Here is an 18,074-nt window from a genome sequence, read left to right on the forward strand (position 1 = left end):
CCCACGTGGAATGTTTCTTTCTATTAACATATATATATATAATAGAGGGAAACATTCCACGTGGGAAAAAATATATATAAAAACAAAGATGAGGTGACTTACCGAACGAAAGCGCTGGCAGGTCGATAGACACACAAACAAACACAAACATAGACACAAAATTCTAGCTTTCGCAACCAATGGTTGCTTCGTCAGGAAAGAGGGAAGGAGAGGGAAAGACGAAAGGATGTGGGTTTTAAGGAAGAGGGTAAGGAGTCATTCCAATCCCGGGAGCGGAAAGACTCACCTTAGGGGGAAAAAAGGACAGGAACACACCCGCACACACACACACACATCCACCCGCACACACACAGACACAAGCAGACATTTTCCTGCTTGTGTCTGTGCATGTGCGGATGGACACGCGTGCGCAGGCGCACACCCGTCCCTCCCTCCCCCCAAGGCAAGTCCTCCCGCCCCCGGGACCGGAACGACTCCCCTCCCCCCTCCCCCAAAACCCACATCCCCTCGTCCCTCCCTCTCTCCCGACGAGGCAACAGTCTACCGCGAAAGCCCAAATCCCGCGTGCATGTTTGTGCGTCTATCGACCCGCCAGCACCCCTGCTCGGCAAGCCACACCATCCATGCCCTTAGATATATCTTTCCCACGTGGAACGCCTCCCCCTATTTTTATACATATATATATATATATATATATATATATATATATATATATATATATATATATATATATATATATATATATAAAACAGAGGGAAACACCCCACGTGGGAAAAAATATATATAAAAACAAAGATGAGGCGACCCACCGAACGAAAGCGCTGGCAGGTCGATAGACACACAAACAAACACAAACACACACACAAAATTCCAGCCCTCGCAACCAACAGCCGCCCCACCAGGAAAGAGGGAAGGAGAGGGAAAGACGAAAGGATGTGGGCTCCAAGGGAGAGGGCAAGGAGCCACCCCAATCCCGGGAGCGGAAAGACCCACCCTAGGGGGAAAAAAGGACAGGTACACACTCACACACACACACATATCCATCCACACATACAGACACAAGCAGACATATTTAAAGACAAAGAGTTTGGGCAGAGATGTCAGTCGAGGCGGAAGTGTAGAGGCAAAGAAGTTGTTGAAAGACAGGTGAGGTATGAGTGGCGGCAACTTGAAATTAGCGGAGATTGAGGCCTGGCGGATAACGAGAAGAGAGGATGTACTGAAGGGCAAGTTCCCATCTCCGGAGTTCGGATAGGTTGGTGTTGGTGGGAAGTATCCAGATAACCCGGACGGTGTAACACTGTGCCAAGATGTGCTGGCCGTGCACCAAGGCATGTTTAGCCACAGGGTGATCCTCATTACCAACAAACACTGTCTGCCTGCGTCCATTCATGTGAATGGACAGTTTGTTGCTGGTCATTCCCACATAGAATGCATCACAGTGTAGGCAGGTCAGTTGGTAAATCACGTGGGTGCTTTCACACGTGGCTCTGCCTTTGATTGTGTACACCTTCTGGGTTACAGGACTGGAGTAGGTGGTGGTGGGAGGGTGCATGGGACAGGTTTTGCACCGGGGGCGGTTACAAGGATAGGAGCCAGAGGGTAGGGAAGGTGGTTTGGGGATTTCATAGGGATGAACTAACAGGTTACGAAGGTTAGATGGACGGCGGAAAGACACTCTTGGCGGAGTGGGGAGGATTTCATGAAGGATGGATCTCATTTCAGGGCAGGATTTGAGGAAGTCGTATCCCTGCTGGAGAGCTACATTCAGAGTCTGGTCCAGTCCCAGAAAGTATCCTGTCACAAGTGGGGCACTTTTGTGGTTCTTCTGTGGGGGATTCTGGGTTTGAGGGGATGAGGAAGTGGCTCTGGTTATTTGCTTCTGTACCAGGTCGGGAGGGTAGTTGCGGGATGCGAAAGCTGTTGTCAGGTTGTTGGTGTAATGGTTCAGGGATTCCAGACTGGAGCAGATTCGTTTGCCACGAAGACCTAGGCTGTAGGGAAGGGACTGTTTGATGTGGAATGGGTGGCAGCTGTCATATTGGAGGTACTGTTGCTTGTTGGTGGGTTTGATGTGGACGGACATGTGAAGCTGGCCATTGGACAGGTGGAGGTCAACGTCAAGGAAAGTGGCATGGGATTTGGAGTAGGACCAGGTGAATCTGATGGAAGCAAAGGAGTTGAGGTTGGAGAGGAAATTCTGGAGTTCTTCTTCACTGTGAGTCCAGATCATGAAGATGTCATCAATAAATCTGTACCAAACTTTGGGTTGGCAGACCTGGGTAACCAAGAAGGCTTCCTCTAAGTGACCCACGAATAGGTTGGTGTATGAGGGGGCCATCCTGGTACCCATGGCTGTTCCCTTTAATTGTTGGTATGTCTGGCCTTCAAAAGTGAAGAAGTTGTGGGTCAGGATGAAGCTGGCTAAGGTAATGAGGAAAGAGGTTTTAGGTAGGGTGGCAGGTGATCGGCGTGAAAGGAAATGCTCCATTGCAGCAAGGCCCTGGACGTGCGGAATATTTGTGTATAAGGAAGTGGCATCAATGGTTACTAGGATGGTTTCCGAGGGTAACAGATTGGGTAAGGATTCCAGGCGTTCGAGGAAGTGGTTGGTGTTTTTGATGAAGGATGGGAGACTGCATGTAATGGGTTGAAGGTGTTGATCTACGTAGGCAGAGATACGTTCTGTGGGGGCTTGGTAACCAGCTACAATGGGGCAGCTGGGATGATTGGGTTTGTGGATTTTAGGAAGAAGGTAGAAGGTAGGGGTGTGGGGTGTCGGTGGGGTCAGGAGGTTGATGGAGTCAGGTGAAAGGTTTTGCAGGCGGCCTAAGGTTCTGAGGATTCCTTGAAGCTCCGCCTGGACATCGGGAATGGGGTTACCTTGGCAAACTTTGTATGTGGTGTTGTCTGATAGCTCATGCAGTCCCTCAGCCACATACTCCCGACGATCAAGTACCACGGTCGTGGAACCCTTGTCCGCCGGAAGAATGACGATGGATCGGTCAGCCTTCAGATCACGGATAGCCTGGGTTTCAGCAGTGGTGATGTTGGATGTAGGATTAAGGTTTTTTAAGAAGGATTGAGATGCAAGGCTGGAAGTCAGAAATTCCTGGAAGGTTTGGAGAGGGTGATTTTGAGGTGTCTTGGGGAGTTGGATCATTAGGAGTAGGATTAGGATCATTTTTCTTCGTGGCAAAGTGATATTTCCAGCAGAGAGTACGAGTGTAGGACAGTAAATCTTTGACGAGGGCTGTTTGGTTGAATCTGGGGGGGGGAGTCGTTCCGGTTCCAGGGGTGGGGGGACTTGCCTTGGGGGGAGGGAGGGATGGGTGTGCGCTTGCGCATGCGCACGCGTGTCCATCCGCACATGCACAGACACAAGCAGGAAAATGTCTGCTTGTGTCTGTGTGTGTGCGGGTGGATGTGTGTGTGTGTGTGTGTGTGTGTGTGTGTGTGTGTGTGTGTGTGTGTGCGGGTGTGTGCCTGTCCTTTTTTCCCCCTAAGGTGAGTCTTTCCGCTCCCGGGATTGGAATGACTCCTTACCCTCTTCCTTAAAACCCACATCCTTTCGTCTTTCCCTCTCCTTCCCTCTTTCCTGATGAGGCAACAGTTTGTTGCAAAAGCTTGAATTTTGTGTGTACGTATGTGTTTGTTTATGTGTCTATTGACCTGCCAGCACTTTCGTTTGGTAAGTCACATCATCTTTGTTTTTTTGATAAATTTTTCCCACGTGGAATGTTTCCCTCTATTATACATATATATAAAGTAATATGGGTTGGCTGTGTTTGGTGCTACTTCATGTTGCCATTACTAAGGTAATGTCTCCATGAAGTTGGGGTATGTACGGTACGGGGAATAATATGGCCATACAGCAGCTTTGCTGGCAATGGAAATATCTGCTATGGACAAATGGATGTGATGCGAAAAGCACAAACACAAGTCAATACATTTATAGACCTATCTTTCCCAGATAAAGAGAAGGCAGCATTCAGCAGTTTCAGATGGTTTAAATTACTTGGTTACATAATTGCATATAATTACTGTACATGACTTTGCACTTAAGTTAATTATGTAGGGTGTGCTTGTAACGTGAGTCCTTGGATTTGCTGGATACCTAATCATTGAAGTAGAAGTCATGTCAAAACAATCTCTTCCAAGTAGCTTGTAATTTAAATTTAATGCACAGAAGCAGAAATAATATGTTGGGCTGGTGTACTTCAATCAAAATGTTTCATAGTAGAATTAAGTTATAAAGATGTTTAGAACAACTGCAAAGTAAGTCATTATTTTATTATGAAGATGCCATTCAGTTTCGATCTTCGTAGAGTGAGACAAGTATTTATATGTCTCATATTTTGTGCAAAGATGTCATTAAATGAAGGGAGAGGGGTGAAGCAGTGCCAAAGCATGGAATTATTCCTAATTTTGTAAATCTGATAGCATGTCATAAATTAGTACTGATTTTAATTTTCTGTGCTTAAGCATGAAATTATGTATTAAATACAGAGTGAAAATAGTGTAGTGCAAAAATGTTCAAATGTGTGTGATATCTTATGGGACTTAACTGCTAAGGTCATCAGTCCCTAAGCTTACACACTACTTAACCTAAATTATCCTAAGGACAAACACACACACCCATGCCCGAGGGAGGACTCGAACCTCCGCCGGGACCAGCCGCACAGTCCATGACTGCAGCGCCTTAGACCGCTCGGCTAATCCCGCACGGCAGTGTAATGCAAAATGGACATGAAAGTACTTGTTTTGTGTTGTGATGAGCATTCATAGTTCCAATGCATAGTACTTCTCCTTTTAATTGCAACATATTATACAATTATGTGGTGATAAATAATGTATTTAGGTTTAAGTATTTAAATCTTACAAAATTGTAAACGATTTGTGGCCATGTTTAGGAATTATTTTGATTAATGTAGTGTCACGTGACCCAACTCAAGACTGGAGATATGAGTGTGAAAGTGGGGCTTTTGGTCATTGTCTATTGTGGTGGTAAGTTCAGAGCAGCAAAGTGTCACGAGTGTAAGCATGGACACCAGTGTATGCGAATAAACTGTGAAGGAACAACGTGAAAATGTGAGACAGTAAACCATGTTGATTATTGTTTATCCAGATCGGATTTATCTGTGAACTTTAATATGCATGGTCACAAAGTTAGAAGTGTTATTTTTTTTTTTTAAATAAGTTTCAATATGAACTTGTATAGTGTACCTAATTTTGCGCAAGGTTGTGGTATAGACAAGTGTGTATTCAGTTCACTGCTGTTGAAAGGCTAGCAAATATATGACTCAGTATTAGGGGCGCAATTGCAACCATTCACTACCGACCCCCTTTGCAGATGAGCCACATGTAAAATAGGTAGTGAATGAGCCAGAGTACAGTTGCAACAGGCACAACGAAAAGACTGTTACATATAGAGCTTTGACCAAAGTAAAATTCAGAACCCCCCCCCTCCCCCCCCCCCCCCCCCCCACACACACACACACACACATGCACACGCACACATTCATACAAGCAAGCACATCTCATGCACACATGAGCACTGTCTCTGACCACTCCAATTCCAGTGAGCATAAGTACTTTTGTCATGTACGAGGTAAGTCAGTCAAAGCGTTTACTAGCTGCCAACTTCGATATCCTAGAAAAGGATGATTTGGATAAGTCTGGAGGAGATCTTTGCCACAAGCAAACCATCAATGCTTCTGCATTATGTGAAAAGGTGAATTGTTATGAAAGAAGAGAGAGACCAGTGATGGAAGCTTTGTTACTATTATTAACAGACCTACTTAATCCTGGTGGACCATTACCAGTGACAGCAATTACACAACATACAATACCAAAGAGAAACAACACTCCAGTGTACAGGAAACCATACAGAGTCCTAAAACACTTGCAACTGATAATGGAGGAATTTATCGAACAGCAGTTGGCTAATGGCATTATTGAACATAGTGATATCCCAAGGGATGCACCTGTTGCAATGGTCCATTGCATTACATCCATTTCTAAAGTTCACTTGTTTGTTTCCCTGATTAAGACTGAATAGCTTTTCTATGCATGTAGTCATCATTTTTGTGAGTAGCTTTATATCACAGATAAAAGGCTGACAGGTCTGTACTTCCTGCAGAACACTGAGTCTTGTTTACACCTAAAACAAACAAGAGTAACAACAAACAGAAAAGAGTATCACTATTCACTATATGTTTGAACTGCTGATGATTAATAGAAAATACCATCTTGCATTTGCCTCCCTTTGACATGGGACACAGCAGGTTTCCCAAAAGATGAAGTGAGTCTCACTGATTCAGTTCCAGTTTCAGAGCAAGGCAGCACTTCAAACTAGCTGGCTGGGAGGCCAAGTTCTCATTGGTCCCTGTCACCAATGTACAGGGCACTTATACTAATCACTGACACACCTCTCGCAGTCAGTTGGATGAGTGCTGATAAATCCTGTGTTTCCTGTAGAGGAGACAATATCCACAGGAGAGGATAGTACTTGAGGTACTGTTGATATCTCAGGTACAAGTCCTTTGGCAGCCCCCCCCCCCCCCCCCACACACACACATAACTGTATGCAGCAGCTTCCAATCATGTGACAGTAGTCAGGGCAATTTCCAGCTGCTTATGAATAGCAACTAACTCGGCCCATAGTGGGTCTGCACTGTGGCTGGTCCAATGTTTTATGCAACTGTAAACTAAACATCTCTTTTAATTACTTGGTTTTTTGTGCTACAAGTAATACTAGCTCTCTCTAAGAACTGAAGCCATTAACACCCAACGACAAAATTTTTATTATGACAACTGAAAAACCTGAGATTACCTGACATTACTTGGATTGTGTTTTCCCTTTGGTATTGGTCACTAACAAGCACATGAAGAAATTTGAAAGTGGTGGAAATTTTTACAATAAATGCAGACAATGTGCACTCTTATTGGAAGGAAAGAAAAAATGCAACTTGACATGTTACAGTAATCACAACCCACAGGCACCAATTTGCTACGAAATATATTATGCGTAACACTTGTAACTTCCATAACTTGTAACTTCTGAAACTTTTTAAAAATATATTTTTATTCATGCAGATATACCTGAAATATGGGATGAACAATTTTTTGGATGATTCTTTGATTATTCATGTTGCCTCTGGGTAATTCATGTTCTCCAGTAATGGTACACAATTACTTACTAGTACACCACCCACACACTTACAGGTTCTTAAATACAGTGGCTCACCATATGTTCATCTGCAAACATTTTAAAATGGCCAGAAACTGCTGTGCAGCAGTTCTCCCAAAATTACATGGAACAATCTATACACCTTCAGTTGGTGATCAGTGACTATCACTTGCTACAGTTTCTTTGGTTGTATAAGTTTTTAGACTTCTTCAGTGTCCATTATCATCAATAAAACTGTGAGTAGATAAAATAAGAGGCACAGTTTACAACCACTGAAAACATAGAGGTGGACTCCTTTAATATTATATCCAATTTCTCTTTTATATTCTTTGAAGTATACAAACATACATTATTATCATACTCAGCTATATCTGCTAATTCTTATATTCTCACCTACAAAGCCACACAGCATAATATTATGGAGATCAAATTAAAAGTGGCAGTAATTAATAATATTTTGGTAGAGAATATGCTTTCATTATTTGTGTTATTCAGAATTATCTACATCCTTTGGACATGAAACAGACCTTACAGATGAAGTCAATGTATTTATACTATTTAAAAATGCTCATTGTATCAACTCCATGTATTACTACACACTGAATGAGACAACTCATCATGTGCAAGAAAAGTGGTGTCTAGTTTCAAGAACTCCACAACCCAGATATTTACACCACAGTACCTGAAAAACTTTATATTCATATGATTAAAAATTATTTCAAGTTATTTGTACTGGTGAGTAATGCAGAAGGTTGAACCTATTTTACAGCTCTCTCCAAAGAAGAAACAGAAAGATACTAATGTAAGCACAAAACTACATAGAAACTTGCAATACAACATAGTATAACAATCCATAACCAAAATGTATAAAAACAGATTTCTACAGATTCTCTCATATAAATCTTTGGGGTTCAAAAACAAATAAGTACCCATTCATTTCCTATTGCCTGAAAAGCAGTTAGTAAAAAGAAAGTTTAAAGGCACACTGTTTCCATTTCCATTGTCGAAAAATCTTCTAACAGCCATCAATACTGGTATAGCCAAGCCACAGCCATGAGTAATTTGTGGGTTGATAGTACTTTACTCTTTGTAGTGAAACAAAGGAGAACAAACTACATACATTATCTTTCATGCTGCGAACAGAATGTGAACCGAGGACTGAATGTGGAAGTAAGAAAACAGTTTAACTTTCAGTAAGAATAGTTTTATTACAGTTTTGATATAAACATTACTATTCACAAACTTACTGACACATAATGTGTTAGAATAATTCAGGGCACCAACAACAAACACTGATCAATCAGTAACGATTAATTCTTTCTACAAATCTTCCTTTACTATAACTAATTGTGCCTAAGCCAACATACGAGTGTTGGAACTTAAATAGTTACAACTATTTATCCATAACTAATACAAAAGAGTTACATGTTTGCACCTGTTACTGTCCTTCAAAGTAGTCACCAGCGTTGTTTAGAACCCATCGCCCGCAATGTGAAAGGTGTAGTATACCATTAGCAGAGCCTGTTCTGTTGATGGTGTGAATGGAGCGGTCTACTGCCTGCCAAATCTCTGGAACAGTTCTGAAGAGAATGCCACGGAGTGGTTCCTTCATCTTTGGAATCAAATCGAAGTCATAAGGACTTAAGTCTGGGGAGTATGGTGGATGGTACAGTACTTCCCAGTCCCATGGACCAAACAGAGCAGCCACAGCTTGCGCTGTATGAGACCACGCATTGTTCTGCAAAAGATAGGATGGGTTGCGAAGAAAGTGTTGCCACTGCTTTCGCAAAGCTGGTCGCAGGTGATGCTCCAAAAGTGAACAGTAATATAACTTAAGTCCTTGTGACTTTGATTTGATTTCAAAGATGAAGGAACCACTTCGTGGCATTCGCTTCAGAACTGTTCCAGAGATTTGACAGGCAGTAAGTAGACCGCTCCATTCGCACCATCAACTGAACAGGCTCTGCTAATGGTATACTGCACCTTCCAAATATCTGGATAAGAGTTCTACACAATGCTGGTGACTACTTTGAAGAACAGTAACAGGTAAAAACATGTAACTCCTTTGTAGAAGTTGTGACTAAATAGTTGCCACTATAAGTTCCAACCCTCGGATAAAAGTACGATTAGTGATCAACATTTTGCTGATGATGACATTTAGAGATGAAGCACAAAAAATGGGCCTTGGCATTCATTTTAATTGATTTGGAGGAACCATGCAAAAACTGAACCTGGATGGTTGGAGGAGATTTGAATTTTCCTCTCATCAAGTGCAATTTCAGTGCTTTAATCACTGTGCTAAGTCATTCACAGCTGCTTACAAACCCACTACATTGCTTCATGAACATATAATGCTTCACATACAAGCAGTGTGTATTCCACTTTAAGCTTTGAAAATGAATGGCTCTGCAGATTTAAGATGTAAAGTAATAATTTTTTTCCATGGTATGCACATCCCATCAGGAAGGAGAACTTTCAGGGATGTAAAACAGGAAATGGCAAAGCCATGTCTGAGCAATATCTTTACTTCCAGAAGTGCAAGTTCTGCAAGTTTCACAGGAGACCTTCTGTGAAGTTTGGAAGGTAGGAGACGAGGTACTGGTGGAATTAAAGCTGTGAGTCCTGTTTGGGTAGCTAAGTTGGTAGAACACTTGCCTGCAAAAGGCAAAGGTCCCGAGTTCAAGTCTCACTCAGGCACACAGTTTTAATCTGCCAGGAAGTTTGATATCAGTGCACACTCTGAAAATTTCATTCATGACCTATTTATTGTTAATTTATTTTAATGCTAGGAAACTGTTGGGTGAGTGGTAACTTAGAATGCTATATTACTTTACTAATGATGTTTCTCCAGCAAAGAGGTAGGCTTTTATTCTTTAAAATATTTATCAATCCTAACGTACCTAAGAAAAACAGACAAAATTAATTCTGTACAGTTACCTTGCAAAATAGATCTCTATCAATCATAGTTAGCTGATAAGCTAATGTTGTTGAATTAAAGTTCCACACTGTTAACTTCAGATTCTTCTTCAGCTTCCGTTTAAAATATTGTAGAGTGCTATCATCACAGACATAATAATTTGTTCCAAACTGAGTGAGGAAAGAAAAAAATTACTTAATTTATTATTCTTACCACAAAATTTTAACTTGAAAATGTGCAGCTGCCTAATTTTCTGTATTTTAATATAAAAAGTAACATAAATTCTTATTTCAGATTTACACAATTTACAATGAAAAATGAAGGAATGTGTTTATCACAAAAAGTAAATAACTGACAGACATTTGTTAATAAGTTACATCTACTTATCAACGATATGTAATCAAAAACAAAAAACTTTACCTAACTAACTGTGACAATCGCAGCCAGAAGCAAAGCCTTCACAAAGATTTAGTAACTGTCAAAATAGAGTAAAAACAAGTTATTCACTCTGGAATAATAATTTCCAGTAAAATCCCACTGAGCATACAAAAGGACACTGACAACCTCAAAACATTAGCGTATTTTAATTAAAGGAAGGTGAGGTATTACTAGACACATATCTGAGAAATAATTGGATAATTGGTAATGTATGATATAAGAAAGGAGAGACTCCCCTGTTTACAAGATACAGTTGGAATTTGGAACAGAAACCCATTACAGACTATATAATAATAGATGAAGAAATCAGAAGATGCCTGGCAGAAGTGAAAGTACTACCAAGTAGTAATCTCAATGGATACCACTGACTGTAGGCAGGGACACTAAAGAAATTTTTTAAAAAAGGTACATACACGGGAGAAAGATGCGCAAAAATCTATTGGTAGGGACATTAATGAAATTCAAAAAAGGTACATGCTGGGGGAAAACATAGGTGAAAATCATTTGCTGGAAACTGAAAGATAGAGGAGCCCAAGGGATATACAGGGAGAAGATTGAGACAAAGCTTCTTAAAGATGAGAGGAAACACACAGAGGAAGAAAGGAGGAGATCCAACAAGTCCTAGTAGTTAAGGCACTGGAAGAAACATGTGGAAGGACATCAACAAAGGTCAGACACAAAGAAACTCCATGGTGGAACACAAGGATTGCAGAAGCAGTCAAGAAGAAGAATAATGCATGAAGAGAATGGTACATAAACAGAATGGAAAATAATAGAGACAAATGGTAACAACTATGCAGTGAAGCAACGAAAATGATAACACTTGCTAAGATGACAACTCAGGAAAAATTCACAAAAGAAATGTAGAGTTTCAAGGGTGAAAAGAAGACATTATACCACACATTGGGTATCAGAAGGAAGCAGAAAGAAAATACTTCAAGATTCATCCACAAAGAAGGAAGATCCATATGGGAGGAATAAGTAGTTCTGAAAGTAAGGAAAGTTCCAAAAACTATATGAAGAACAGGATGAAACTAATACAAGTGGTAAGGCAGAGGGAGGCAAATGAAATAAAACCACCACAGAGGAAATAAGAAGAGAAGGTCTCTAGATGTTGGATGTAGAGAAAGCTGCATTAGAAACGAAAAATGGCAAAGCTCCTGGAGTAAATAACATCACAGTGGAAGTGATCAAAGCTGAAGGACCATTCAGAATTCATTGGCTGCATAGAGTAATGAGGATACTATGGACATACGGTAAGATTCCTGATGATTGGACGAAGGCAATTATTGCACCTATCTTTAAAAAGGACAACTAGGCTCTCTGGGAGAATTACAGAAGAAACAGCACTACTTTGCCACTGCACGAAGATTTATGAAAAGATAATTTTATAGAAAATCAGAACAAGATAGAACTACAATTAAGACAGGAGCAACAAGCATTTTGACCTGGAAGATCAATTATAGATACCATATTCACAGCCAGACAGGTTGCAGAAAGGAAATGAGAATTTGGGAAAGACATCTGCTTACATCCACAGACATAAAAAGGCTTATAACACTGTTAGAAGGGAAGAGATATGGGAAGGTCTGAATAGACTGGAAATATCAGAAGGAATTCAACTGAGAATAAGAAACATGTACAAAAATTCCCTGAAATGTGTTATAATACACAGCAAAAACTCAGAATGTCTTGTAATGGACTGAGGGGTCGGCAAGGAAGTACTCTCTAACTAGAACTTTTTAATATAATCATAGATAACATCATAAGCAAAGTCTTCCAAGGGTCAACAATAGATGATACGAAAATCATAGCGCATGAAGATGATACAGTGATTTGGGAAGAAAATGAGTGGAAACTGCAAGAACAACTAAATACCTGGCAGCGAGTAATTGAAGTAGCAGGCATGTAAATAAGCTTAACAAAAAGTGAAGTAATGAAAATCAGCAGGAAAAATCAAAAAATAAAGGATGTAATCTACACTGGAACAACTCGTAAAGAAGTAGATGCTTTCAAGTATCTAGCATGTAAATTACCTAAAAAAGGAAACATCAAGGATGAAAGCTCTGACAGAATAAAAAATTGTTTGAAATTTTATTATTGTGTATTGGACATAATTAGAAACTGTAAAATACCTGCCAATGCAAAGATCATGAAATGCAAGTCATGTTATCTGCCAGTTTTGACCTATGGATCAGAATGTTGGACTTGGACAAAGAAAGATCTGAGCAGAATACAAGCAATAGATATGCACTTTCTGTATGAGATTCTGAGTAAGATGAGAAGAGGCAGGATAAAGAATGAAACAATGTAAAACACACTGCAGATGAAGCTCCTAAAGAGCACTATGAAGAGAAATAGGCGTAAATTGTTTGGCCATGTTAAAAGAATGGGACCAGAAAGACTTCCAAAGAGAGCCCTAGAAAGGCGAAACTGGAAGATGGCCAACTAGAACACCACAAATGAGATGGAGAGACCAAGTGAAGGATTATGTGAACCAAAGAGGACTGAAATGGCAGGAGATGCTTGTGGAAGGAAAGAGAAGCCTGGAAGAGGCTCTGTGAATGATCTGCATCTTTCAGAAAGAAAACGAATATGTAAATGCAACTCTATAATTAAGTTACATAAAAGATGTATCATATTATAAATCATATTGTAATATTGCATGCTAGTGTATATAATATTGTGTATGTTGTATTATATCGTTTGCAGAATTGTTGTTTTTCATGGAATGTTAAATGTAATATTGTATACCTTGTACTGTATTGCATGTATAAACCCTGTTGTATATAAAAGCATATTTTGCATATGACACTGGACAAGCCAAGTTATAAGTACACTTCTGAAAGTGATTACTAGGCATACTTATTTACAGTAAAAAAAAACACTTTATACTGCAAGTATTTATAAAACATTCATCAAAAATTTAAATATTCTTCAGTAGGGTAAAAGCAGTGATGCTGTGAACATGACTTTAGAGATTTTCCAAAGGTTTTGACCTCAGTAATACCTTTTATGTTTCCAGGAAGTTTATTATAAAGTTAACTCCCATGTGGACAGTACCCTTTTGTTATAAGTAAAGTTTTGTTTTGTCGAGTCAAGTAATCATGTATAACACAGTTTTTTTGCACTCTGCTGTCATTACCTATTACATTTATTGTAAGGAATATAAGGGTTTCCATAGTGTATGCACATGGTAATGGAAGAATTCCAGATATCTTACACAGGGGTTTGCAAGAGTCTCTAGGTTTTTATCCAAACATGATTCTAATAGCCCTTTTTCGTAATGTGGAAGTGCTATTAGCTGTTTTAGAGTTTCCCCAGAAAGTGACTCCATATTTAAGGCAAGAATTGAAGTAGGTGTAGTATGAATTCATTACTGTTTTCTCACTATAGCATGATTTTAGTGTGCAAAGAAGGTAACACATCTTGCTCAGTTCTGCATTAAGGTATTCAATATGGTTATTGCATTTTACATTGCTGTGCAGTCCTAGTCCTATGAATTTGGTTTCAGTACCGTTACTAACTAGTTCTTCATTGATAAAGACCAATTGGATAAACATGTCCTTATTCAGAATGTTGTGGAATTTCAGCGCAGCCATTTTTTTACTACTTATTACAAGTTGATTATTCTGGGCCCAACTGCTAAGTTGTTTTGTGACAGAGTTTACTGATTGCCATAATTGTTCTTTGCTGTCTCCCTTAAGTACAATTGTGGTATCATCTGCAAATATGATCTGTTTTGTGTGCATCCACATTTAAGTTGATTTAAGTTGAGATTATTTATATACACCAGGAACAGAAGGGGTCCCCATTACTGATCCTTGGGGTACATCATATTCAATTTGTTTATAGTCTGATACGTGTTCAGATACAGGTGGATATTTGTGTGCTTGATGCACACTGCCTGCTTATGATTGCTCACGAAGGATCTGATTCAGTTGATGGACAAACCTCAAATACCATATTTTTCAAGCTTTGACAGCAGAATCTGGTGGTCCACAATGTCAAAAGCTTTTGAAAGGTCAATAAATATTCCTATTAATTCTTGTTTCTTGTCCATTAAATTCCTATTAATTCTTGTTTCTTGTCCATTAAGCTTAATATAGAATTTATACACTCATAAACAGCAGTTGTTGTTGATCTCTTACTTCTGAATCCATGTTGTTCATTGCACAGGATATTGTTTTATTTACAAATTTCATAAGTTTGGCAAACATTACTTTTTCTAATAATTTTGAAATGCAGGAGGAAACTGTGTTTAATCTGTAGTTATTTACATTATCTTTCTCACCTTTTTTTAATATACATAATGACTTTACATGTTTTAAATACATCACGTAAAGTCCTGGTCTGAAGTGAGCAGCTACATAAGTGCGTAAATATTTCAATTCGGTTTGATGCACTTTTCTTTAAGATTGGTGCAGGGACACCATCAATTCCTTCTGAGTAGGAATTTTTTAGTACTTTTATTGCATTAGCTACTTCATCTTGTGAGAAAGAACAGATGTACTTGGTCCTCTACAAGCACTTACTTTGCATTCACTGGTTTGAGTGCTCTTATGTAAATTTGATTGTATCGTATTATCAGCAACATGTGAAAAAAATTTTAAAACTGTTGACTACTTTTAAGGCATTTGTCACTTTTTTTTGTGACAGTGTTATATTTTTTCACAATGATCTGTGTTCACCAGATTCTTTTTTTATGGCACTCCACATAGCCTTCACTTTATCATATGAATTATAAATGTATTCATCATTATTAATTATTTTTGTTGCTCTTATTACTTTTCTTAGTACGCTTGGAGTATTATTTATAGAATATGTGTATTTCATGTGAGCAATTTTTTTATTTACACATTTCATGAAGTTGTCTTTTCTTCTGGCATGAAACCCTTATTCCTATTGTGATCACACTGTTTGTTCTAGAATTCCCCCTTATAGTTACAGTTTTCAGTGGGCAGACAATTTGAAAGAAATGGATTAATGTATCAATGAAAGTGCAGAATTTTTCATTGATATCATTAATTTTGTAAACCTGTGACAATTTTTCTTTCTGTATTAAGCTGTTGAAGTGGTTTACATTATCCTGATTATACCTTCTGCTTGTTGTTCTTACAAACATGTAATAACAGTGCATTTCATTTTTAAGTTTAATATTTGAGCAAGATGGTAGCCAAATCCCACACTGAAATCTTTTGTGAAGTGTTGCGTAAACTTTTCTTGACTAGAAATTGATCTAAAACTGTTTCACTAGTTTCTGTTACTCATGTGGCAGCTTTTACTTCAGCCATTAAATTATAGGATGTTGCAAGGTTCAAAAGTGGCTCTCGGTTTTTACTATTTGTGAGGAAATCAATACTGAAGTTGCCACAGATTATCAACTCACGATCAATTTTATTTACATTATTTAGTAATGACTGCATTTTGTTTAAGAATAATTTAAAATTTCCAGACGGTAATCGACAACTGTAGCAATAATCAGGTTGAAATTAATAATTTTTATAGCTGCAATTTCATAATCCTTTTTGAAATTTGTTCTCGTTAATTCAGGTACGGCAGTTGTTGTTGTGGTCTTCAGTCCAGAGACTGCTTTGATGCAGCCCTCCATGCTACTCAATGCTGCACAAGCTTCTTCATCTCCAGTAAGTCCTAAATATTTCACTGTGAGTCAGGGTGGTGGGTTGGTTGCAGATGAAGAGTCGGATTTTTTTTTTCTTTATTGTTATTTCCCCAGCCAAAATGGGGTGGGCTGGCAGCGGCACAATACGCCGCTCTTCAGCCAAGAAACAACATAGTCAAATGAGAAAAGAACACATAACAGAGAATGGTATAAAGTGATTGGGGGGAAAAAATTAGATGAGTATAAACTGTAGATTTAAAAACAATATAGACAAGAGCCACACACGCATGTGAAGAATGAACACGGTGAGTCGACACAATAAACAAAGAAACACCAGTGGGAACACAAACGAATGATGCTGGCGACACTGTTGGTGCTGGTGGAACGTAGCGCTGAACCCAGTGTTGGAGTAACACTGACATCACAATGAAAACGTTAAAAATCACTGCACCAAAGGGGACCTACCAGCGGGTGAAGGGAGGAGGGGGGAAGAAAAGGTAGGGGGGGGAGACGGTAGGGGGAAACCTGGAGGGGGGCAGTGGAGCGGAGAATGAAAGGAGCTGGAAGCAGAGGGGGGGGGGGGGGGGTGAAAAGGAGAAAGAAGGTGTTCGGCAGGGGAAAAGGAGGAAGAAAGGAAGGGGGAGAGGGAGGGAGAGAGGGAGCCCTGAGGAGGGTGGGGCGAAGGAGGAGGGATTAGGTATGGTAGGAGGGGTAGATGGAAGGCACGAGGACATCATCCGGGAGGGGGAGTTGGCGGGAGTCACCTTGGGCGAGGGTATGGAGAGTGTGGAGATGGAGACTAGGCGGGACACTGTGGTACAGGCGCAGCAGCAGGCTGGGGTGGGAGAGGATGGGGGAAACCAAAGGATGGGGGGGGGGGGCGGGATCCAGTTTGCAGAAGACATATAGGATCCATATTCGTTCTAGGAACAGGAGGAGATGGGGGAAGGGAATCAGATCATAAACGATCCACATGGGGGATGGGAGACGGATGCGATAAGTGAGGCGGAGTGCATGGTGCTCAAGGATTTGTAGTATGTGGAGGGGGGGGGGGGGGGGGGGCAGAAATCGAAGCGGGGTGGACATAGTGTATGATGAGATGGATCATACCTACAAGTTTGTAGGATAGTGGAAGGGTCTAAGCCCCATGTTCGACCAGAGAGGAGTTTGAGGAGACGGAGACGGTTACATGCCTTGGCTTGGACTGTGAGGAGATGGGGGGTCCAGGAAAGGCAGCAGTTGGAGGGTGGGAGAAGGCAATGGGGTGGCCATAGATGGTAAGGTAGAAATCTAGGAGGCTGAAGGAGGGGGTGGTGCGGCCTACAGTGATTGCCTGGGTCTTGGAGCGATTGATCTTAAGAAGCCATTGGTTGCACCATGCGGTGAACAGGTCGAGGTGGGACTGGAGGAGGCACTGGAAACATTGGAGAGAGGGGGCAAGAGCAAGGAAGGTGGTGTCATCGGCATATTGCAGGAGATGGACGGGTGGTGGGGACTGTGGCATGTCTGCCGTCTATAAGAGGTAGAGGAGAGGGGAAAGGACGGAGCCTTGGGGCACGTCTGCAGAGGGGTAGAAGGTGTAAGAGTTGGCGTTTTGGATGGTAACATAGGAGGGGCGGTGAGAGTGGAAGGAGGCTATCAGGTGAACATAGTTGATGGGGAGGGCGTAAGTCTGGAGTTTGAAGAGGAGGCCGGGATGCCATACATGGTCGTAGGCATGTTCAAGGTCAAGGGACACAAAGATGGTGGCGCGATGGGAACTGAGGTGAGTGGAAAGGAGGTGTGTCAGGTGAAGGAGGAGATCATCGGCAGAGAAGGAAGGTCGGAAGCCAAATTGGGTCAAGGGAAGGAGGCAGTGCTGGTGGAGGTGGTGGTGAATGCGGTGGGTAAGGATGAACTCTAGG

The 18,074-nt window shown here is 40.7% G+C and overlaps 1 protein-coding gene across 1 annotated transcript in view; it reads right to left on the reverse strand.

Moving 5' to 3' along the window:
• LOC124606051 overlaps positions 1–18,074 on the reverse strand; it is a 285,569-nt gene that overhangs the window by 51,502 nt on the left and 215,993 nt on the right. Inside the window, exon 6 of the mRNA XM_047138011.1 lies at positions 10,130–10,279. Coding sequence (XP_046993967.1) covers positions 10,130–10,279 — 150 coding nt within the window. The remainder of the gene's footprint in view (positions 1–10,129; positions 10,280–18,074) is intronic.

The sequence above is a fragment of the Schistocerca americana genome, chromosome 3 (genome assembly GCF_021461395.2).
Source record: "Schistocerca americana isolate TAMUIC-IGC-003095 chromosome 3, iqSchAmer2.1, whole genome shotgun sequence".
Classification (NCBI taxonomy): Eukaryota; Metazoa; Arthropoda; class Insecta; order Orthoptera; family Acrididae; genus Schistocerca; species Schistocerca americana.